This window comes from Amia ocellicauda, chromosome 17 (assembly GCF_036373705.1).
Source record: "Amia ocellicauda isolate fAmiCal2 chromosome 17, fAmiCal2.hap1, whole genome shotgun sequence".
In the NCBI taxonomy this organism is placed as follows: domain Eukaryota; kingdom Metazoa; phylum Chordata; class Actinopteri; order Amiiformes; family Amiidae; genus Amia; species Amia ocellicauda.
In genome coordinates this window covers 20,095,099-20,119,042 of record NC_089866.1, presented here as the reverse complement: position 1 = coordinate 20,119,042, position 23,944 = coordinate 20,095,099, and the positions used below count along the sequence as shown (strand labels likewise).

Genomic DNA, 23,944 nt, shown 5'->3' with positions numbered 1-23,944 from the left:
AACAGTTTGCATTAAGATCTTGATCCTCCATCTTTTTTGGAGCTGTTATGGTACTTTTACTGTTTGATGTATAAGAAGTATATTTTAACAACTGAAAAAGGGGAAAATACAATTGACACATTAACTTTATTTACACTTAATTGACAATGTGTCATGTCCCCAGATGAGGAGAGAAAGCTGAGCACAGAGAGTTTCTCCTCCGATTCCCGACTGGACATGGATGAGGACTCGAGTGAGGTGCAGCTGAAGGAGGAGCGCGGGGAGGGTGCGGAGAAGGGTGCCCGCTCCTCGCTGGACGACTCCTGCTCGCCCGCCGCCGCCGCCGCCGCCGCCGCCACGGCCCCTGAGGCCAAGGACAAGAGGCCGAGAGCTGCCGCCGCCGCTGCCGCCCCCGCCACCAGCGCACGCCACCTCAAACACGCTCTATCCAACGACTCGGACGACAGCTCCAAGTCCACTGCCGCCCCACTGGACTACCCCAAGACCCCCTCTGGCTCGCCTGTGTCCGAACCCTCCAACAAGTGGACTCACCTGACGGAGTTTGAGCTGAAAGGGCTGAAGGCTCTGGTGGAGAAGCTGGAGTCCCTCCCGGAGAATAAGAAATGTGTCCCAGAGGGCATTGAGGACCCCCAGGCCTTGCTGGAGGACATGAAGGTCAGGGCCTTTTCACTAACTGCTCCCCCAGCCTTCACCAGCCTCCAATGTGCAGAAACCTCACATTTCACACACAAACCGATAGCTCCAAAAAAAAAAAAAAAATACTGTGTATTTAGAATTGATCATGACTATAAATTAGTGATTTCAGGTTATATTTGTTAGGCGTTTGGTTTTATGAACTGATTCTTTACTAGGAAAACTTGTGATTATATACATATAAAATGAATACTCCTAACTCCCCAGCAAATCTGATCTCTGGCTGCTCTGCCATAGGGCACCTATTTTAGTAAGCCCTTGTTTTTTGTCCTCCTCTTGAACATCTGCAGATGGCCTGTGGTTCAGCCTCGGCTAATTGGGATCTCGGGTATCTGTTGTGATGTAACCTGCCTATTGTTCTTCAGAAAGAACAGTGTACAGAGGACGTGTGTAATTTGTATACCGGGCCCCTGGAGATGTCATGCTCTCGTAGTATGAAACTCACTACTGACTTTTTTTGCAGTTATATATAATTTTCTCTAAGTTCCACATAATATGAAATTAACCCTGGTTAGACATCAGTTTAATTTAATCTGAATCAAAGTTGTGAACTTTGTGGTGCAGGGTTTCCTGGCGTGAGGATAATAAACCTGTGCATTATGGTTTAGCACAATTGTTATAGTAAGTAAGGAGTTGGTTTCAGGTAAACAGGTAAACTGTGGGGGACAGACGGGGCTAAATTGCAAAAAGCAGCGTAGCCCTGCTGGGAATTAATTTGATTATTTTTCTGAAGATGACATTTTACACAAGGAATCTTCTTCTCATTAGAATAATTCCGGCTCCTGTTGATAATAACTTTAATTACAAAGAACCGCATCAGTGTCCCACAGGATATCTAGATTTTAACACTGACTAATGAGGCCCAGCCCTTCGCTGTGTCGATGCAAGATGTAGGCTAGTTCTGTTGTATGTTGTTTGCAATACGTATACCATGGTGGTGGCAAGCTTCTAAAATATGGAGCATCATTTATAAAGGAATGCAGATGTAAGTACTGATACAACCTCAGTCAAAAACAGTTATTTGTAGTAAACAAGGCTGGAGAAGCTGTACTACTTTGGTAGTGATTCTTCTGCTGAGTTAAGTGCTCGGTGATTAATCCTACCCAGAGCTTGTAATTTGCTTTTGTAACAGTATCACAATTCAGAATAAATATTCTAAATTTTGGGTCTATAAATCAATTAAACTGAGACAAGGCAGATGTTTATAATGTGTGATTATAAGTTTGATTTGGTGCAGGTCTTTATTTAGCTTTATTTAATCAATCATATTTTACTCATGTGTGACTTTTCAAAAATGCCACGGCAAACTGGTTGGGAAACAATATTCTAGTGAATAAAATGATTTATTACCGGCACTTATTTCCGTCTCCAACTGAATTTTGTTGCATTAGTTGCACAGCATGGGAGGTAGAAGTATAGTCCATGTGATCTTACTTATGTTCCTGAGAATACTAAGCAGAGCGTGCACAACTCTGTGGTTATTAGAAATGTGAAAGATAGCTCTATGTTAATCATTGAAGTGAATGCCAGGTCGGCCTGACTTTGCTCTGACACATGGCAGACCTCTGCTGTAGTGCCTGTGAAGTAAGAAGAGGTTCATAGTGCTGTGTGAGCGTAGCGGACCGTGCAGACCGTGCGCTGCAGCGGAATGCTTTACAGTAAATCTAAGGTATTAATACCGAACAGTTGCTCTGTGTTTTTCTAGGGGAGTGTGTTCACAGCAGTGAGCAAGAGGTCATACATCAATTAGCTTGGGGATAAGGTTCAGAGGTAGCTTTTTAAGATTTCCTAGAATGCATAACGCTGCAAAGCAGAGTGATTTAATGAACAACCCCTCCTTCTCCAGTCAATGAGAAACCAGGCCACGGGCTCAATGTGACAGAGCGGCTGTACCTACTGAACTGCCATACAATGTAATGTAATGTACAATGTAATTCATAAAACACAGATTTCCATAGGGATTATCTAGGTATTACATAAAATGATCAGCTAGATTTCATTGTGTGATACAAGAACTTGCAGATCACTGTACATCTTGTGCATGAGAGCTCAGTCTTTCAATGTGTTGACTAATGAACGTATGTCGTGCGCTCTGACAGGTTGTTCTAAAGGAACATGCAGATGATGACCCAAAACTGGCCATTACTGGAGTGCCTGTTGCTTGCTGGCCCAAGAAATCTGTCAAGGTAAGATACAGGGTTGTCCCGAGTAACTTTGCAGAAGCTGGAATTCCTGGATGTATCCACATAGTGTTTTACTTTATTTTAAACATATTATCCACTTTTAAGTCCAGGCACGTACAGTGTGTCTGAAAACGTTGGCCGATTTCCAGTTTCACAATGAAGACCTCCTTATAGCCAGAATTAAATGAGAATATGGTAATTTGCTGTAGATTAACTTTAATTCTATGTAATAGCGGATATCGCAGTCTAAGGAATAGATCATTTCGCTAAGAATATGAAAGACCTGAAAGTTCTTTAGAAATGGCCCACATGGGATGGGAAAGGGGAATTTCTGCTCAATAGGATATGTAAGGTGAGGATCATTCTCAAGTAGCTGTATAGTCTTCATTGTACGGAGAGCCTCACTGATAGGTGACCAAGAAAACAACTTGCTCCTTGCATTACTTTGGCTTTTGCTCCGTTTTTCACGGCAGGAAAATAATTGCGTACTTTAGGTATACAATTCAGGGGAGGGGGCTTTGGCTCCATTTCCGAGATGATTCCTTGGCCTCAGACACTGCTGTTTCTGTGGGTGCATCCAGCTGACTGTTGACTTTGATCTCTCGTGTACGATGATAAAAAGATTTACAAACGAAAAATGAAGCACATCTGTACATCCCCTCCTCAGTGGTCATTTGAATTTGTAATGGGAAGGAGATTGAAGTGCTCAGAATGTAAATGGCTTCTGGAGAGATGCGTTGCTGTTGAAGTAATTTCATAATGCTTGGTTGTAGCTCTCCATCTTAATAACTTGTGATTAAGCCTTTTCCCAACGCAGGGGAGTAAGGAAGCTATTGACTTGTATGCAGTGTTCTAGCTATGGCTCGAGTGTTTATGTATGGAGAGGGTGGAGAATAGCACTCTTCTGTGCTGGGGCTCCTTCCTCTTGATGGAATCATTTGATTTAGAAAGGATTATAAATTGTGGTTTTTAGATTATCTTTATCTTTATTGCAGAGGAGTTGGTTATTGAATTTGCTATTTATGAAGATGTGGCCAAGCTCTTTATAACCGTCATTTGCTGCTTTTGTTATTGAAAGTTATTCCAAAAGGAGACCAAAAATAAAATTGCAATAAAAAACACCTGCGGACTATAGCACTTTATTACCAGAGACTCAATGTTATTTTTTTCATTCCCTTGAGTGTAGGTTAAAGACATTAGCATAATTTAAGGTTGGGAGGCTGTGGAGTGCCTAATGAATGGCTAATGTTATATTTTATATTCAGTACCATAGCTGTAGTTTTTAAGCCACCAAACTTAATTTCTCTCTAGTTGTTCACTTTTTTTTTTTTTTCTTGTTTTCATATATTTCAGTGACATGTTTTTCAATGGTCCATTCAGTATAGTGCAATGTGTAGTAGGCCTTGTCAGTGTACCACATTGGTCCCAATATTAAAACTCACTCACAGTTTTGTAGTACATGGGGAATAATACAAAATTTCAGTCCAGACAGTTTAGCTGTAAAGAATTGGATATATTATTGACTGTTGTTGGAACTCAAAGCTTACAATGAAAATGAGCAGCAGCAGTCGAGTTCTGCATGAGTACCGGGTGTAAAATAGGTCAAGCTGTGAATTTTCAGTATTTATTACTAACCGTGACTGACGTATGTGTTGTGCAGACCTATTGCTCACTGTGTACTGATCTGCTTGCATCGTAATTCAGATTCATGGGCAGTTACTTCTGCTCCAGAAGTGACATAAATAATTCTGTGTCTTCAAACAGCACACCAAAAGGGTTTTAATGCTTGGTGCGTCTACTGCCACTCAACTTGCAAGTATAAGCTAGAAAAGAAGGCCGGTCATATGGGGCCAGGTTTGTTTGGTTTTAATATTGTTGTTATTAAAAGTCTTGGCATGTTCACCGCATAATTCTCGGGTGTGATCATGGTGCTTCTCTTGAGTGGATTGCTTGTGTTTTCTGTTGTACAGTTTTAGGGCTAACTTTCGGGTTCTCGTCCACAACTGGTACAGGATTCTGGAAGGAGGAGCTGAGTGTCTTCAGTGTTTTGACATTTTGGAATGTCGTCTTCGATCTCTGAGAACTGAAGATCGGTCAACGGAATTTGGATCCGTTTGCCAAATGTTTGGTACAGCGTCGTTTCTGAGCCTGAGGGATGGAATGTTCATACTGATAATATCAAATACAAAGCAGAGTATTCCTGCGTCTGGTTTAGTTTATGACCAGAGAAAATGAGCGTTTTGTCCACTGAGTGGCAATTTAACCCATTCCCTCCCGCAGCTTCCAAAAACCATTCACAAAGCATTGCCCTGCAGAAGACAACTATTCAAATTGGTTTATTTTCTCACTGAAATTTAAGTCAGAGATGCTATTGGGTACATATCTAAAGTACTTGATGATGTGTTCAGTCCATACTTGGTTAGATATATTTACAGGTAACATTGGGGGTAAAATAAAGATGGGGAAACTTAAAAACATATGGAGAAACAACAATCATTACCTCCCTGTGATGGTTTAGAACTAGCATTACAGGGATTAACCACAGCCTCATCATAATAATTATAATACAAAAAATAATATCACAAAATGTCTGCACCACTCTCAGCAGGAGCCCCCCCTGCCTGCTATACTGTAATTTTAATTAAAGTACTGTGGGATATGATTTTATGTAAATTGTACATGATTAGATTTTATATCGTACCACTTAGAAATGATAACAGTTCTATCTCTGGTAAATATAAATCAATAAATAAGAACAACAACAACAAGAGAATTGTAGACGTATACAAGTAGTTTGCGAACAACATTTTACAAGTGTGCTTCTTATGGTAAACAGATTTAATGAAAAACAGAAATTGCAGTAATTACATGTATATCATTTTCAATGTTTGGCAGTTTTTGCCCAGGTGGGGAAATATATTCTCTGTTAGCTATCCTGAAGGTTTTGGTGATATTTAGAAGATTTCTGCACATCAGACAATTTTTGTTGGGGTTGTTTAAAGTGTTGTATATTAACTTCCATGGATTTGGTCAATGGTCTTGTTCATTCAGATGACTGTTCTAATGCACAGTGAAATTGTCCCCCCTGTCAATATAGTGTCAAAGATGCATTTTCACTTCCTAACTGTTGATGCTATGTAAAATATTGTTAATACAAATAAGTAATAGTTGGAAACAAATCCTCAGGAAAGGAAAACCCTTATTCTTGTACTTGTTAAACTACTGTCATCATATGAATCGCATAAGAAAACTTTTCTATGTGTTGGTTTGTGGCAGATGAGTCGGAGGCATGTAAAGCACAGGCTGACGCCGTGTCAAATTCCATACGCTGCGCTTTTGGGCCGTTTCGTTGAGTGGAAAACCATAACCATAACAATTGTCTCTACCAGTCCTGCCACATAACTAGTACCTGCTTGCATCATTCGTGTGCATCTCCATAACGAGGCTGCTGCAGAGGTGATAATTACAGGCTGCTGAACCACTGGCTTTCATTCTTATTGGCGGTTCGTTCGAGAACCTTTGTGCTTTTCAGGGGTGACGGAACACCTCCCAATGTAAATCACAGGACTTCGCATTACCCATCTGCTGTGCCTTATGCATTTCCTACATACGAAAAGTATAATGATTGCTTTGACTTTTTGATTCATACAGCCTTGCTCGTAAAACAGCTCGGAGAGGGTGATGTAATGGACATTGCTCTCCCCTCTGAATTTATTTTATCATTATTTAAAAAAAAAAAAAAAAAAATCTGAGAATCCCAGAATCCGAGCAGAGACTCTTGGTATTGGTACCCCCCCCCCCATTCCCTGGACCCTGGCTGGTGAAGGGAGGTAAAGTGTGAAAGCAGTCACCAAGTGCGCTTAATATGCTTCACATAGAGGGAGAGCACATAGGTTGGGAAATCTTAAAGTACAGCGTTTTGTGTTTTCTGCTAGCCTTGGTGACACTGCATGCAAGAACTACACAACCAAATGATTACAGAAAAAAGTTTCTGGCAGTAGTAGAGTTAAAAGCGAAATTATAACATGCTGACAAAAAATGAAAAATAAACCACAAATTCTTGTATTCTGCTGACAGTGTTGTTATACTGGCTGGCTTCTGCACTACACAGCAGAGTAGCTCCTAATGAGCATTTGTTTCAAATTGAATTTAAAGCACTCTCCCCCCACACTCCTCATTTGATGGTCAGAAGATATTCACAATAGTGAGAGATTTTAAATTATCTTTTTATATAAGACAGAAAGTTAGAAGCTGACTATGATAGATGATATTTTAGAAGAAAAACAGCTTTAGTGTTTATGTAACTATTACTTATGGATTTGAACTAGGGTAATGCCTGCTGAACCAAAAGACCCTTTATGTGTTTTGTGTGTGTACGTATCTATAGCAGTATTTATATGTAAGTTTGTCTGAGTATTTAAATCAACCTTTTAAGTGCATGTGATGTGCACATTTGTATTGTGTGGATCATAAATCCTGGTTCTTATTGTATGCTTTTATGCAACTTTTATGCAAACTATGTTTGTCTTCCCTTGGGATGGCCTTTGTAATTATAGTTCATATGGCTTATTAAATTAATAATTCATAGTTTACCTTCTGCAAAACGGCTGTACTTGGTATGAAAATAGATGTAACACGGCCTATTTTGTTTTCTCAAAAAATAATTAAAAATGCAGGATTTAAGAAAAATCCAAGAATAAAAAAACTGCCATTTATTGTTAGTTAGAATAGATAGAACTTCAATCATATTTTGTTGCTTGTTATTATATATTTTTTTGGTCTATCTTGATTTCCTTAGATGAGCTGCGCTGCTTTTTGGTTTTGAAGATGCCATCAGTCACAGTCTGTTTATACTACTGCCCCTCGCACCTGGAGCAGACACAGAAGAGCTCGCTGAGATTAGCAGCTTTTGTTTTTAATTGTGTGTGTGTTAAGAAGGGGTGGGGGGTGGATGAGCTCTTTGTCTTTCCTGAACAGCCATTATGATGCGGATCAGGGCTTAAAAGGGATGCTTTAATTAAACAATGGTAGAGGGGGGGCAAGCTTGGATTCTTACGGGTCATCTAGCAGATGATTTCCCTGTTAACTACACTCGAGGTGTGTAATGTGGAAGTTTTGTTTTGATGGATAATAAAATAAGACGGGGATAAAGGGAAACGGATTGTCCAGATTCTGAGAAGATTTTTTGTATTTCTTCAAGAAGTTCAGTTCCCACCTCTCTCCCTCCTTTGTCTTACATTACAAAATGCTTAAAATTGATCTCCTCTTTAGGGCAACATACAATTCTGCTCTGTGCTGTACATGTAGATATTTCAAGCTATATATTACTTGCCATTCCTAATTTGTAATTGGTTGTGATACATGTAGAAGAACAGAACAGGTTGGATACAAATTTTAGATCTGATTTCAACCAACCAACCCACCCACCCACACACACACCCACCCACACACACACACATATATACACACACACACACCCTTTAGGTGAATAACCTTTCATTGTGACCTCTGATGTTAAAGGAAATGAAAGCATGGCAAAGCTCCAAATGCCAGGGCAGAGCAGTTGAGCCATGAGCAATGGATTTGTTGGGCCGTCCACACCAGTGTGCAGCGGGCAGACCTGCTCAAACATTCACAGAGACGTAAAACAGGCCCGCTGTGTTGTTTTTCCTTTTTTGTGTGCTGGGAGTCATTTTCAGTCATTCCAGAGATGCCTGATTTGAGGATTTCTCACACGTGCCCCTGCCTCTTGTCATCCCTCCCTGCTCCAGAGTGAGTAAGGACAGGCGAGCGACAGCCCCTTTTGTGGGCAACCTAGTAATAAGACGCCATCTGGTTCCCCATTGGCTGGCCCGGCCCCCTTCCTGACCTGCCTGGTGCATATTCATGAGCCTCCTGCCTTGTCTGCCTGTGTGACTGCCTGCTCTTGTGTGGAGGGGAGGGTTCCTCGCAGCAGCAGCAGCAGCAGGAGCAAGCTCTGTCTCCAGCCATGTCAGTTTGCTTAAAGCTGGACTAATAATGAGAGAGAAATGGCCCTGTCACTGAGTGCAGATGATGAGGATTACGATTCAGAAACTGAGCAGGTCAGGTTCCACCCTTTTCTCTTTTTTTTTTTTTGAACAAAATGGTCTTTGTGAAATCCACCTAAAGAACCAAAAGTGTGTGAGGGTTTTTTTCTGTCCTCCTTTCTTTCTTTCTTTCTTTCTTTCTTTCCGCCTTTCCTTTGGCAGGCTTCAGTAGAAAGCAATGTGTGTGTGTGTGTGTGTGCGTGAGTGTGTGTGTGAGAGCAGGGACTGGGGGGTGGAACAATGTGAGGGGGCTTGATGCAGTAGGGAAAGCAAGAAGATGATAGGCTGCCTCATTCCTCAGGGCAACTGCCGGTTGTTCCAGAACAAAAAAAAAAAGAGAGAGAGAGAGAGCGAGGGAGAGAGAGAGAGAGAGAGAGCACGTTTTCAGCTTCCTTTCTTCACATTCACATTTTTACTGATGCATTTCCCATAAGTGGGCTGTTTCTGAATTTACAACAGGGTGTTTTTCTACTCTCAGGCCCTCACCCCCACCCCCACCCCCCCATCCTAATTTCTCTTTGTTACTGCTACAAATTGTAAGCTCCTAAGATAGTTTCTGTGCCATGTGAGCTTCCAATTCCAGTGCCTCCGAATCACTTTTGTCTTTGGTATCTTCCGCTAAAATGTTACACGCGTGATGTTTTAAACATCTTCTGTATTGTGACGTATGACAGGGCAGCATGGTTTACTATGAATCTCTCGGTGAACAACAGTGCTGTGGATGTTTGTGGCCCATTCAGTTGTAGCCTCACAAAAGGCGTTCGATCACATGTTCTTGGGAGACAGCTCTGGCTTGCTCAGTTGGAAAGTACAGCTCCTGTTATTTTGTAACTTACATAAGCATTTAAATCATGGATACCTTGCCCTGTGAAACAAAAGTAACTTTATGACTAGCTACACTGTGTATTTTACAATGGTGTGTTTGTGTGTGTGTGTGGGAGGGAGCACGAGTCTCTAATGGGTGCATGATTGCACACGTGAGAGAGTTTGCACTTCGCATGTGTAGCAGGGTGTCCATTTCTGCGTGATTCATGTTAAGACAACAAACTGCAACCGGAGGTACCTGCTATCCTTACATTATTTCAGTTTTCAAATCTTTCGGTATATTCTGTACATTGCTGAAAGCTCAACATTAGGCCCAGCAGTGATAGCCTGGCAACACAAGTCCTAAGACTGTTGATACAGTGGTCAGGGTTGGGATACCATGTGCACAGGTAATGCAGGTCTTGTTCTGTGTAGTTTATTGGCCACCTGGGTTCAGAACAAAGGACAAATGTACAAACCCCTAGTAATTCAAATGCTTTGCAATTCCACAAAATTACTTTTTCAACAAAGTAAGGAATTGGACCAAATGAAATGCGTAAAGTGAGATGTCCTCTGTTCATTATTATTATTATTATTATTTGTAAGTATTCATTGTGTTGATATTAAATTAATTCAGTTAGGGACATTACACATGCTATGCAATTCATTTAATACCTTACATATGCAGTAAGAACAAAATAAAAGCAGTTTCTCAGACATTAGCTTACAGAAGGCACTGTTGATGTGTGGTTTTCCATATATGGGGGTTGGGGTGGGGGGTAATTTAATTATTTTCAGATTCCTGTTGAAGAAAATGATCCACATTATCATAACACAGAGCTCAAATAGACTAATTTCCCACAACTAAACCGATATTTTTAACCCTGAGCACACATTCAAAAAAGGCCAGCTCCTGTACTGTATCTTTAAGAGGGCCAGAGGCTAGCAGGAGTGGGGGAGGGGATGATGGGAGCAGAACACAGGAACAATGAAGACGTCTATTACCCAGGCTTTCTCTTTCTCTCGCACAGCTTCAGGGGTGTATTGCGTGGTTGTCCTTGTTGACAGTTGAAAGCTTTGTACGAGCGGGGACAATTTATTAAGATTATTAAAACAAACAGGGAAGTGGAGAAGTTTACAAATGGCTTCCTGGTGAACTTTCAGTGATGGTGGAACAGTAATGGTCGCTACTTATAACTGTTTGATAAACTGAAACTGTCGTGTCTTTACTCTTCTGAGCCTCTTGTTATGACACTTTTTATATATAGGTGCCATTTGTAGCTGTTGCAATACTACCATTGAGTCTGGTGGCATCAAGGTGCCAATTTATACCATTTGAGTCTGCTGGCAAAACTGTGGCACTTGTTTAGTGCTCACAGGTATAACCCTGAACTTACTTCAGTGGTAAAACACCACGGCCCTGATTATATTTGTTTGTTTCCCCTTTGGTTTATTAGCCAACTAATTAATTTACTATAAAGTGAGGTAGTTTGCCCAAAGCGCCAATGGGGACCCATGTGTTTTTATTTATGACTAGCCACTTGTGATTGAAATGAACACTGAAGTGTATAACTATGACACCTATGTGATCTGCTACATATCTGTGTGTCTTTTCTTTCTGACTGGATAGATTCGTCCAGGATTTCACACATTCATTCTTGGAGTTACTTGTAATATTAGATGAAGCAGGGTGATAGCAAACGCTGTAACAGCCATCTATATCAGACAGCCAGAGAGGTTCATTCCGATGCGATGCTTCTTGTTTTGATTTCTGGACTTCACTGTTTAATTTCCTTGTGTCACATGGAGCCCTGATGCCATCTGATGCGCTGATGCCACTGATGTCATCGTAATGAAGTTAACATTCCATGGAAAATACAAAAAAAAATAGGGAGGGGGCAATCCTAAAATAACTTGGAGACCTTTACAACAAGAGCATCATCATGGCTGTGCATGATCCGAGCCCTGTAACAGCAGGATGCTTTGTAGACTTGTACATGTATGGCAGCTTGTAAGGAGTGTTCTGAGTCTTAATCTCTGGCCTGCAGTCTTAAATCAATAATGTTCTGCAGTTTTCAATACATCTGCATAATTCCTGGAAAAGCTTTCCCTAAAAAGATCTTTGACATAAAGAAAAACCTGAAAATGCATGTAAATAACTACATTTATTGCTCTGTGGCCACCTCACATTTCTGTTATAGAAACCGTTGTGTAATTTTATAGTCAATGTTCATGAGCCATTTTTGTTCAGGTTTCCCGTACTGTAATTAGTTACAGAATGCAAACTTCAGGGCATTTTGTTCTTTACCAACCAGAAGCTGCCATTTTGTCATAATTTATTTTCGGACCGGTTTGGTAGATCAGAGCTCTGTAATTGGAAGACATGTTTAAGGCAATTGTCGAAGAGGAACACATTATCAAGAGATTGGCTGTACATGTATTTCTTGCTCTTATTTAGCCGTTTACAAATGTGACACAGTCATGAGTTGGATTGCCTCATATCTGAATGAAAAATTAACCAAGGTGTGCTGTTCCTGGCAAACATGGGATGCCTCAGAGTTTAATCTGGCTGTGAGATGCTCTGTCTTCCTGTATTTAGTTTTGCATTGCAGTCCATACTGTGTTTGTCACAGACTTCCAAGAGTTGTCATATTTAAAGGACCAAGAGCAGTCAAACAGGTGCCTGCCAAAGACAAGTGGTACATGCCCACTTCATGACACTTATGGTATTAACCGCTTAAATAGACCAGAATTAAGACTACCTTGATTTAGAGAAGTGATTCACTATGGCTTATTGCTCTGTTATTGTGAACCCTTCATGTTTATATTATAAACTTCTACAGTATTGGCCAGGGCCATAGAATCATGGCTGTGCACTACAGAACAGTGTAAGGAACAGGGCAAGGAGGGGAAAACGGAAGAAACGGCTTCTTGAAATGAGTCCTCAATTTTTTTGCTCTTGCCACTAACAAGAAAGTAAGACCACACATGATACCGCAGATTCTCCTCCGTAAACTCACTTTTTTTACATACAAAAATAAAATAAAGCACTAGGCCTATGGTCTAACCTACATAGTACAATATAAAAGCTGAATGTCTAGGATACAAACATTCTGGTTAAATTAAATTAAGTAATAGTGTTGGTAATATTGCTTGTTACCGTTGTTTGTTTTTTTGTTTTTTTTGTAATATATATATATATATATATATATATATATATATATATTTCTCCTCAGAAATCCCACATTGCTATGGCCCAACCACTTCCAGGCCACTGTAGAGTCAGTATTAACCTCTCTTAATTTTGTAGAAGTCTCTTAATAGCGGTCTGTAAGTGCTATACTTTACCTAATATCGGATGAAAAGGTTTGGCCTGACTGCAGAAGAAATGGATGCTGGTTTTGCAGTAATGTGCTACTTGCCCTCTTTGGGTAGAAAAGATAATTTCCACAGATTATGGATTCCATTTACTGCTGCCAGAAAACAGCCTGTAATCCCCAGTAAAGCTCTGTAGGATATAACTGCTTATAACTGGCCTCAATATTAGGAATAATCCCGTCTGTCGTCTAGATCTCTGTAACCACCATATATTTTATTGGGCTAACCAAAGGAACAAAGCCTCTGATTCACACACTATGGTCTGCTCTACTGTGGACCTTGTGCGTCTCCAATGGTTTGTTTGCCCATATGATATTATCCTTTTTACTTGTCAGCCATTTGAATAAAACTTCCTTGTGGCCTCAGCTGGAAAAAGGGCTCCATGGGTAATGTTTGTTGTTCTATGTTTTAAGTCTGTGGGTGTCATATAGTGTTTGATAACACCAGTAATGTCCAACTTGCAACGTTTGCGTGGTGAAAAGGCCACCTGGTTTCATCAGCAGTGGCAACTTGCTATCTTGTACAAAGGTCACAGGAAACCACTTGGAAGAATCCGGCAGCTTTGTTTGCAGGCTTCTGCTGTCCTCCTTAAACCTTGTGTATGTCATGAGATGACTGCTACAAGTGTCTGAACAGCAGATTTAACGCTGAATTTAAAGGGAGAGTGCCAAGCCAGGTCTACAGCAGCCCCCATTTAATTGTGCACATGAGCTCGTTATGGTGACGTAAACCTCCCATGTTTTGGCGCTTGTAGGTGCACCAGAGCCAGCACACGGTTTGAATGTGAGTTTGGGTGGGTGGAGCTTCAACCTGCACGTGCTGCACAGCCATATTTGATCAACAGCAATGGACCTTAAACAAGAACCTACATATTTATATCCATCTTTTCAGTGTGTCCCACAAACCACCGCACCCCTTGGGGTAACCCCTCGCTTAGTCAACCACCACCTCTACAGCTGCCTGAGATGGTGTGATGATTTGGATTTAAAATTATTGAATGCAGAAGAGATTCAGCACTAACCCCCCCCCCGCCTAGGTCTTACTTGTCAGCTTATTTCTGTTACTCAGTTAAGTGAAGATTACTTTACTTTACTTTGGGTCAACAAACCATGAGAAAGTGGAATATATGTGAAGGTAACTGGTCCTCTTATATCAGTACCATCTCCTGTACCTCAGTTTTAACTTCATTAATTGTATGATTGTTTTTGTGTAGCGTTTTGTGAATGACAGATGCAACTTTGTATTATCCTCCCAGCGGCTGATATCTGAGTGTGACATTCTCTTGGGTTTAGATTATCATCCCCTGTTCATATAGGCCAAGTTAATTTAGATCTTCTTGATGGCTGTAGAAATGATCCCCAATGAAAATGCACAACCTTTGCTGATGTAGTTTCTGCTTTATTTAGAGCGGTCTTTCCACTGTGCTTTTCAGGCTGATCAGGGGCTGTAGCTTCATATCAGCGTCAATGAACATACCTCTTTGACTTGTCTTCATAACTATTTTGCAAACCATGCCCATGCTATTAGAAGATTAAAATTAAAGCCTTTCATTGTTTTGTTTAGAAGAGGGATTGCCATTTCAGAGTACCTAAGAGCCTTTCATAAGCACTATAATATAGATCTAAATGCAGTTTTGTCAGTGCTGGACCATGAAAGCAAAGAATGCTTCATGTTCTGTAGATTAATCATTACTGGGAAACGCTGTAGGTTGCTAAAACTGCAGAAGCCTCCAGGGGAGTTATTGATCGACCACTGGCCTGTGTTTCCTTAATGTAGGATTAAATATCCTGAAACACATCAAAATAAATGAGTCAGAAAGAACATTTCCTTTTTTTTCCATTGACATGTATTTGCAGTCGCTTACATCGTAAACCCTTCTGTACTGCATAAGTCCTTGCCTCGTTGCTGCCAGAAAGTGATCTTTGCTCTCTGGTGGTTTCCATTGTGCTGGTATTACAGTTCCTCTTAATGCCTTCATTATTTGTTTCTATGAACCCTTGACAACAAGCACAAAACATAGCCAGTGACTCCACTGGAGCCTGAACATCTTCAGCATGTGGTGGCTGTGCTTGGCCAATCTCTGCCAGAGCCCCTTGGTACAGCCCCTTTTCCCATGAATCCCTTGTCCAGGTGAAGTGTATCTATCAGGAAGTGGGCTGCCTTGCTACAGCCCAAGGTTACGGTCTTTGTCCACAAAATGTTTAAGAATATTGCGGCCAAAAGGGGACTGAATAAATCAATAACACCTCTCCTACTTTGCCACAGCTGTGTATGGTTCCATAAAAACAGGTGTGGTGCAGTATCTCTTGCCAATCCTTCATTTCCTGCAATTTAAAACACAAATTCAAATTAAAGCTATATAGAAGTGAAATATCTGTGAGTGTGTGAAAAGCTCTGTGACCTCCAGCACACATTGTGGTATTTATCCCAGCAGACTAATGCTTTTGCTGTTTGTCCCAGCCTCTGTGCCAAGCCAAACCAGCGGAAGCGTCCCACACGGAGATGAGTGCCCCTGCCCAAGATACGCGTGTCCCACTGCGAAAGCGCTTGATTCACCGATGACTCTTTCAACGCTCTTTCCAATTTGGGGGGGCGTGTATAATTAGATTTATACCATCTTATATTGCATCTACCTTTGTTCCTTGGAACCCTTCGCTAGGTAATGTGGCAGCAGACGTGGCTGTCAGAGCATGGAAGATGTGTTTGTGACCTGGGCCACTGGGGCTCCAGCAGAACCATTTGGAGGCACTCTGTAATACTGAATTCCATGTTTGAGTTTTCCCGTAAAGTAAAACTCCAGCATTTTGGGTCTTTATTATTATAATTTTTATTATTATTATTGTTTTATTTTTTATTATTATTTTATTTTTTACTGGAATACAATATTGCTTTTCTTTGCCGTTGACTATTGCATCCCAGCCCCTGTAGAAGATAATCTTATGAGGTGTCACTATGGCAAAACTGGAATCCTAGAGGACCACAGAGAGGTGGAAAGTGATAATTTGGCATCTCTTTGATGTTTGCACCAATCGCATCTCATAAATTGCACACTTAATGCAGAGGCTCAGAGCAGCCTTGAGGGGAAATGGCATCTTTTCAGCTCGCGAGTCCTCATAAATCTGTGTGTAAGAGAGAGTGCATTTGTGCAGGGGCATGTATGCTGCTTTAAAAAGCTGAAGATGCTGGAAAGCATATACTCCTAAGACAATTCAGTGGGAGTCGATGGGATGTAATGGGAGCCTAAATCATGAAAAGTTTTAAACATCAAATAGAACCTCTTCACGGCTCTCAGTGGAGTTCTAGTTTTAAACACTTGCCCGTCTAGTTACCTAAATCCATTAAAATAAAAAACCTGAAAATAAGCTCTGCTCTCCAGTGGACTCTGACAAAAACTGATTTCCAGTTCTCTGACTACCCAGAGAAGCTCAATTTATGAATTCCAAGGTTCTGCAAGACAGTCTCTGGGACATCTGAACAGGAAGCACAAAAACAATTAAAGGAAGGGGCCCTTTTTCACCACCTAGGAATGGCATATCAGAGAGAACACACGGCTCCTGATTCGTTGTTTGCCAGCAGGCGAGAATGAGAAACCTCTGCTTGGGAATCCTGTATGAAAATGTTTGAATTCTTACCTTCTGTAGCTAATAGATTTGACATGGTTGTATTATCGACTTCACTACATTCATGTTTAGTTTACTTTATGGACCTCTGTGCCAGCAGGTGTCACTGTTTGCAAGAGTGTAGAGTATAAGCAGCTGAGCGTGGGGCAGAACATGAATGCTCTTAGTAGACAATTTAATTAGTACAACATGGTACTGCTAGGTAGCACATATTGCTCAGGTTGCCTTGCACGGTTTTCACAGGACTGCCTATGGGGTAATAATTTGGACTTTAATCCCCAACTCCTTGTTCATCAACCTTGGACCGTATGAAAATTCAATGTTTAAAAACTAACCCCTGCAGCCCCTTCCCTCTTTTGTTCCAGTGTAGTCCTGGGCTCTTTTGGAGGGAGAACCGGAGCCCCCAAGGCTCTGCAGAGCGAGGGAAGCAGAGTTGATGATAGTATTTTGAGGGAGTGTGGAATGAGGTCAGATTTAAAAGCTGTGGCAGCTGCTGCTCAGTCACCCTGCCCTGTTATTCCTAGATCTCTTGTGATGGATAGACTTCCTGGTTTGATGCAAAACCACATATTTTGTGATAATGAAAAAAAACAGGCCATAGTTTAAAGAGCTGTAATTAGCTAAATTGCTACAGTGGAGCGAGCGTTCATTATTGATCCACTTGGTGTATTTGACAAGGAACAAAATGAAAATAAGTGATATATTTGTAGTAATGCAGCTGGAGTGCAATTAGCCATATTTTCATTTTGTTTTACTACCTGTTAATTAAAGCTATAAAGCTTTTCTTAAGGAAAAATGGCAAAGATGAGTTATTGATTCAGTACACCACTGATCCTGCACTGTTAATGTGTAAAGAAACAAACAAAACAATCAGTTTGTTTTGTTTTTTAAGATAGAAAAGAAAAATAAAGAACTGGGTTCTAATCATGAACTCTGAATTCCGAAGTGATCTTACTGTGAGTCATTGAAAAGGTCAGTCACTCAGAAAGTGAAGGGGCAGCTTAAGCAACGTAATGGTATTTATTTAATATGTGCTAACCTTGTCTCTTGTGCTGATTTTAAAATGCAAAATTTTGCAAGGAAAAGCAGGTGTATCCAATGTACATAGTTTTCTGTTTTTTTTCTAGTTCTTTATAATTACCCATTGTTTATTTGAGACCTGCTTCCTTGTCTTTAATGCAAACCACATGTGCAATTTGTAGACCTCGTTCACTTCAGCTACAGCAATCAGCCCAGCAAGAGCGGTAAATCTTAAAATTAAAGTAAAATTGGCCAGGCAGTCCCAGCTGTCCTAAATTGCTAGTGTAATCCCTGAGTAAGTAATCTGAATTTCCAGTTTCACTTTTGCATTTATTTATTCAATCCAGAACTTGATTCTGTGCAAGAGGAAGGAAGATACAAGGCCTCTGTGCACTTGATGTTACTTCAGTGCAAATTTTAACCTCACTGTCTTTGCAAACCACTGGGGAATACAGTTTTAGTACAACATGTAGGGGCTTCAGCTGGAAAGCACGGGGATTCCTTACTGCAGCCTTTACAAAAAAAAAAAAAAAAAAAAAGGTCTAACATTCAGTTGAATTAATTAATTAATCCTCACGCCTAAATTAGTCACTAATGTAATTCTCTCCGGTGTGGGTGTTCTCTGTAAAGGAAGGTGTGGTCTCCACCATATAAAGGGGTACCAGGCAGACATCTTGGGAAGCTTGTGTTATATACAGTTCTGGAAAAAATTAAGAGACCACTCCAAGTTCAGAAATCAATGTTAAGTGGTCTTTTATTTTTTTCCAGAGCTGTATGTGCTCAAGCTCAACAGTATTAATCCGATATCCTTAAACCAGAGTTTCAGGGAATCTATTAACTTTTGTTGCAAAGTAAATGGATCCATAATGCCAAGGATAGGCCATTATTGTTCCCGAAGGGATATTTTTCAATAGAAACTGACAGTTCAAGAGAGAAATGAAAGCTTCTGTGTTAGCTCTAAAGGATATTATTGACAAGAAAGGCTCATTTTAGATTAACTATAAAGAATCTTTGAATTACTTTCCTACACCACATGTTGCACAATGCTTTGGGGGTGTTTAAAGAAGGAAAGTCCTTTTGGATTGTGTAAAACGGCCGTTGAATGTGAATTTGTTTTTTACTTATTTTGAGATTATCTCGTCTTGTGAAGCCTTTCACAGAATTTCTTCAGCCCGGTCATAATGATTAGAGATCAGGCTGAACTAAGAATGTGAATGGTGCCATTGCAAAATGGTGGATATGGAACAATGCAGGTTCTTGCTTGGGAGTAAGGTGAGGGTGCCAGATCCAAAACAGTACAAGAAGTTGTGGTGCGGATATGGTGAGTTGGTTGCTATTTTTGGAGCTGATCTGACGGAAAAAGATTCTGCTATAGAAAGAGAAGTTTCGATGAAGTTCCTGTAACCCTTCTGTGTGACATGTTGAACAGGGCTTGTTTAGTCATCCCAAGAGGACAGAGTGGAGGACAAACAAAATAAATGTGAGTGGCAAGTGTGTGTGTGTGTCTGTGTATTCTAGGGAGCAATAATAAATGCCTATTGGGAAGTTGGGAAGATGAGATGGCTTCATCTGGACGTCCGTTCCAGAGACGTCCCTTGTGTGTCCTCTGTGCTTTTTGTTTCTCCTTACTGATGTGGTGTTGCCTGTCTCTCCGTTTTGCATCACAGCAGCGCTCCGGCAGTCGGCCCAAAGGGAAGATGGGCACGGCAACAGCTGTCAAACTGGCCGCCAACCGTGCCACAGCGGGGGCGCGGCGGCGGAGGACACGCTGCCGTAAGTGTGAGGCCTGCCTACGGACGGAGTGCGGGGAGTGCCACTTCTGCAAGGACATGAAGAAGTTCGGCGGCCCAGGGAGGATGAAGCAGTCTTGCATCATGAGACAGTGCATCGCGGTGAGTCCACAGAGTCGTAGCAGGGCACCGACAGGGCTTTACTCATGTAAAGTTTGCAATTTACGAACAGCGTGGCGGCTCGCACTCTTGATTTAGTCCTGGCCTAAGTGTATATTATTAACTGAAGGTCAGTCCTCCTATAAACTGTTGTGAGGTAATAATTCAGTGTTAATTAAATGTTCCTCAAACTAAAATGATTCCAAACTTACCAAGACCTCCAAACTGGCTATACTCTGGGCCTTACTTTTGAATAAGACCAGCAAATTCAGTTTACATTACTGTTTTTTTTTTTTTTTTTTTTTTATTAAAACACATGTACTGCACTTACTTATTAGGAGAAACCCTTTACCAGATTAGGCCCGTATAGCCAGTTTGAAGGTCTTGATGACTTTGGTAACACTTTAGTTTAAGGTACAATACTTTAATAATAATCAATCAATTATTACTTTTTTTTTTTGCTGACCTTCGGCCGGATTAAATTAAAACTTTGATCAACCCGCTAATAGCAAACTAAAAACCTTTACATCATAGCGGTTACATTTCTGATTAGGAGAAAGTGTCATCTTACTAAAAATGCAGCCGCAACTGAGTACAGTTCTGTAGTTTTCTATTAGCGGGTGGGTCAAAGTTTTGATTTAATCCCGGCCCTTGTGTTAATGACATACACTTAAACTGGAATTAAATCAAAAGCTTAACCCACGCCTTAATACAAATTTACAAACCTGTACTCATTGGCGGATATTTTATTAGTCTGTTTTTTGTACAAATAATACAAACATCAAGTACTGAGTTATAATTTTCATTTAGAAGTTGGGCCAAAATTGAATCACGTATTTGATCTTCTGATTTGAATCCAGTTGCTATCAGGAAATTATAACTCTTCATGCTCTGTTCAAATATTTTGTATCTGCATTTTATAAATGCAAATTTGATGTACCCTAATTTAAACTTTGAAACTACATTTTCAAACAGCCATGTTCAGGTCACTACTCGGGTTAGTTTTTATAATCGGCACAAGACATTTTTCTAGACGTTCTAGTGACATTTAGTTTCTTTAAGAACATTTGTCCTATGATGGTTGTTATAGTTTTGATGTGTTGTTTAGCTTTGGAAATCGCCATTGCACACATTGTTATAGTTAATTTGATTAATGTGAACTCTATCTCTTGGAACAAATTAGTAAGCAATCTGGCCAGTCATTATTTTCGGAGAATGCCAAGAAAATTAGAAATGCTATCCTGTGTATTTAGAGTTATGGAATCCCCCCCTCACCGAAGCTACTTTTGTCTGCTCGAGGAGGGTTGGGATACTTTCTATAAACTTCTCTCACAACCAAATCAAGAAGTAAACTGCAGCATAGTGTGTGTGCGTGTGTTTTTTTTGCTGCAAATACAAATGGTTTCAGTGCATCTCGGCTTGGCCAGGTTCTTCTTTTTCTCAGCTCTGCACAGCCACTGAGTTCTACCATTGTGGTCTAAGGTGAAGTTGTAGAAAATAAATGACCTCATCACTGGGTCTGTGTTGAAGCCCATTCTCTCCAGTCCAAGAATATGCTGGTCTAATGTGGCGTTGCATTTCTTGTAGTCAAGAAACGGCACTGGATTCACTGCAGCTTTTCAATATTTGTCTGTGGGAATCGGTCACGGTGAGGTTTTTGTAGTGCTTTGAGGAAATACAATATCCTGTTTGTAAAAAGCAGTGGCTGTGGGATCTCTGTGTAAACTAACAGGACGTGCTCACAAACACTGGGTGTCTCCATTTGTGAGTCTAAGTTTAGCCTAGACAGTAGGCGTTTTCACCACAGTGAGATCTTTAATCAAAAATAGGTGTGTAATTAATTTTGCTAATGCCTTTATCTGAAGCTTGTATTACATTTCTATAAAGAGAATATCAATATATAAAGAGAGTATGTAGAAAAACATATTTCTAAATAAAGTGAGGATTATTCAATTGCTAAAATATGTAAAATTGGCTTGAAGTTTCCTTTGGATAACCTGTCCAAACTGCCTGACTGGAATGTAAACTATGTAGTGGGCAGTTGGCCCACAAGGAACTAAGAAACGTATTGGTGTGTTAACACTGCATCGACCATGTTTACGTTCTTCCTTAGCCCTTTTTAGGACTAGATGGTCTAGATGGTGAGACTGTGTGTTTGGGGTGTGCTTTTCTGTTTCTGCCGTGTTACTGTGACCCACCTTTGCTCAGCGTGTGCTTGTGTGTGTGTGCGTGCGTGCGTGCGTGCGTGCGTGCGTGCGCGTGTGTGTGTGTGGTCTGCCCTCAGCCGGTGCTCCCCCACACCGCCGTCTGCCTGGTCTGTGGAGAGGCGGGGAAGGAGGACACTCTGGAAGAGGAGGACGAGAAGTTCAATGTCATGTTGATGGAGTGCTCCATCTGTAATGAGATTGTGCATCCCGGCTGCCTTAAGGTGAGTGAAGCTGGGTGTGAGCCCGAGGCGCGAGAGACTGTTGCTGTTGCCATGGGGGTGCAAATTAATGTTTAGTTGCGGTTCTCCAGTCTCCTAGGAAAGACTGACTGTTGTCTTGAAATCCACGGGGGCAGGAATCAATATTTTGAGGTTTGGACAAGTTAAATTCATTCCTCTCTTATCTTCCCCTGAGAAGATGTCATCCTCTAGGCAGATCTCAGGACCTCAGTAGTTCATGCTCATGATAAAATACACTTTTTTTCTTGCAGATAGGTTATCATGGTGTTAAAAGGTTATAACTGCCATTCCATTTTTGATAAGGAACTTACAGCTGGTCTTGATGGGAAATGTTCCTGTTCCCAACTGTAATGGTCATTGGTTTCCTACAGGGAACAGTAAATGGAAGAGCAGTTTTTCTCATTTTCAAAATATGACGGCAAGACAAACTAGGCCCTCGACACAGATCACACATTAGGGTAATGATCATAAAAATCCAATACCACTTTTAAAAGCACTGTGCTAGCCAAATGGGTGCAAACGGTGAATTGTCGATAAACTAAAGCACTTTTCTTTATTTCAGATTTTTGTGATTTAAGAGGAATATTTTATAGAATAATCTTAATTTGTCATAAATGGAAAACATATTTATCAGTGTTATTGGAGTTGATTTTGAAAAATAATTTAAATGATTAAAGTTCAGTACATTATACGCTACATACACTGGTCTTTGAAATAGGTCTATCCTTGAATACAGAATTGAACTGCAAGAAAAAGTCCTTGTGGTGGACATTAATGAGCTAAATGCATAACAGCTGACAGACTTGCTGCATTTACTTTGCTTAAATACAAACGGTGACTTTGCCAAAGATAGTTTAGTCATATCTAAATCCAGGGAATGCTATGAAATATGCAGAAGTATTGTTTTCCTGCAGTATATAAGTATGTATAATCATACCTATGATTGAAATGTAACCTTTAACGTTCACCAATATTGATTTAGAAGTAAACTGGCATAAACATAATTTAAAATCATTCACTCACAATTGTTAAAGGGCTATTATGGTCTGTTTCCAGTTTAAATATCAACCTACTGTTTTCCAGCCTAATTACAGACATTCATTAAAAAATAAATTTAATGTATATTTGTCATGTTCTGTGACATTTCTGAATGACCTGAGGCCTTGTGGTGTATCTAATAATATTGAATATTAAATAAATGAATATTAAATATTGACCTGGCATTTAAACAGGATTATGTAAATGTGAGAAAAATTAATGGTCTGCAATAATATCTCCTGCATCAGTTTTCTTTTACAAAGATCACTATACCTCCCAATGATATGTATTGAGGTTCCTGTATTTAGGTCACTGAGATCACAAATTCACTAAATCCTTCTGTAAACTTATAATATCGGAGAAGCGGTTGTGTAATTTCACAATTAAACAAGGTTGAGGGCTGGTAACCAAAGCAGCACTAAATGCTTTGAAGCACTAACTGGCAGGCCCTCCTGAGCACATGTCCATCTGTATCTGAGGGACTACAGCTGGACCTAGTCATTTATCGAGGGAAATAGACCAGATCACTTTCCCTAGAAAGTATGAGTGAACACCAGTACAAAAACTCCTGTTAATTATAAATCTGTATTTGAGTGGAATATAAATATCTCTGGCACTTACAACAAAGCCTTTCATTGTGCTGCATTTCCAGGAAGTCAAAACAGACATTTTTTTGTGTAAAATAAATAAGTAAATTATAAGGAAATAATAAAATACCTTTTTTCCAGAGGAAAAAAACATACTTTAGTCATTCCAAACAGAGATGCATTGTAGTAGCTGTAATTCAAAGATAATTAATAATTTA

General features: G+C 40.3%; 1 protein-coding gene across 2 annotated transcripts in view; it reads left to right on the top strand.

Moving 5' to 3' along the window:
• The window catches only part of kdm2bb (lysine (K)-specific demethylase 2Bb), a 65,513-nt gene that overhangs the window by 26,298 nt on the left and 15,271 nt on the right, over positions 1-23,944 (top strand). For both annotated transcript variants that reach the window (XM_066689120.1, XM_066689119.1), the window contains exons 11-14: positions 164-654; positions 2,793-2,879; positions 19,434-19,658; positions 21,940-22,083. In XM_066689120.1, coding sequence (XP_066545217.1) covers positions 164-654; positions 2,793-2,879; positions 19,434-19,658; positions 21,940-22,083 — 947 coding nt within the window. The remainder of the gene's footprint in view (positions 1-163; positions 655-2,792; positions 2,880-19,433; positions 19,659-21,939; positions 22,084-23,944) is intronic.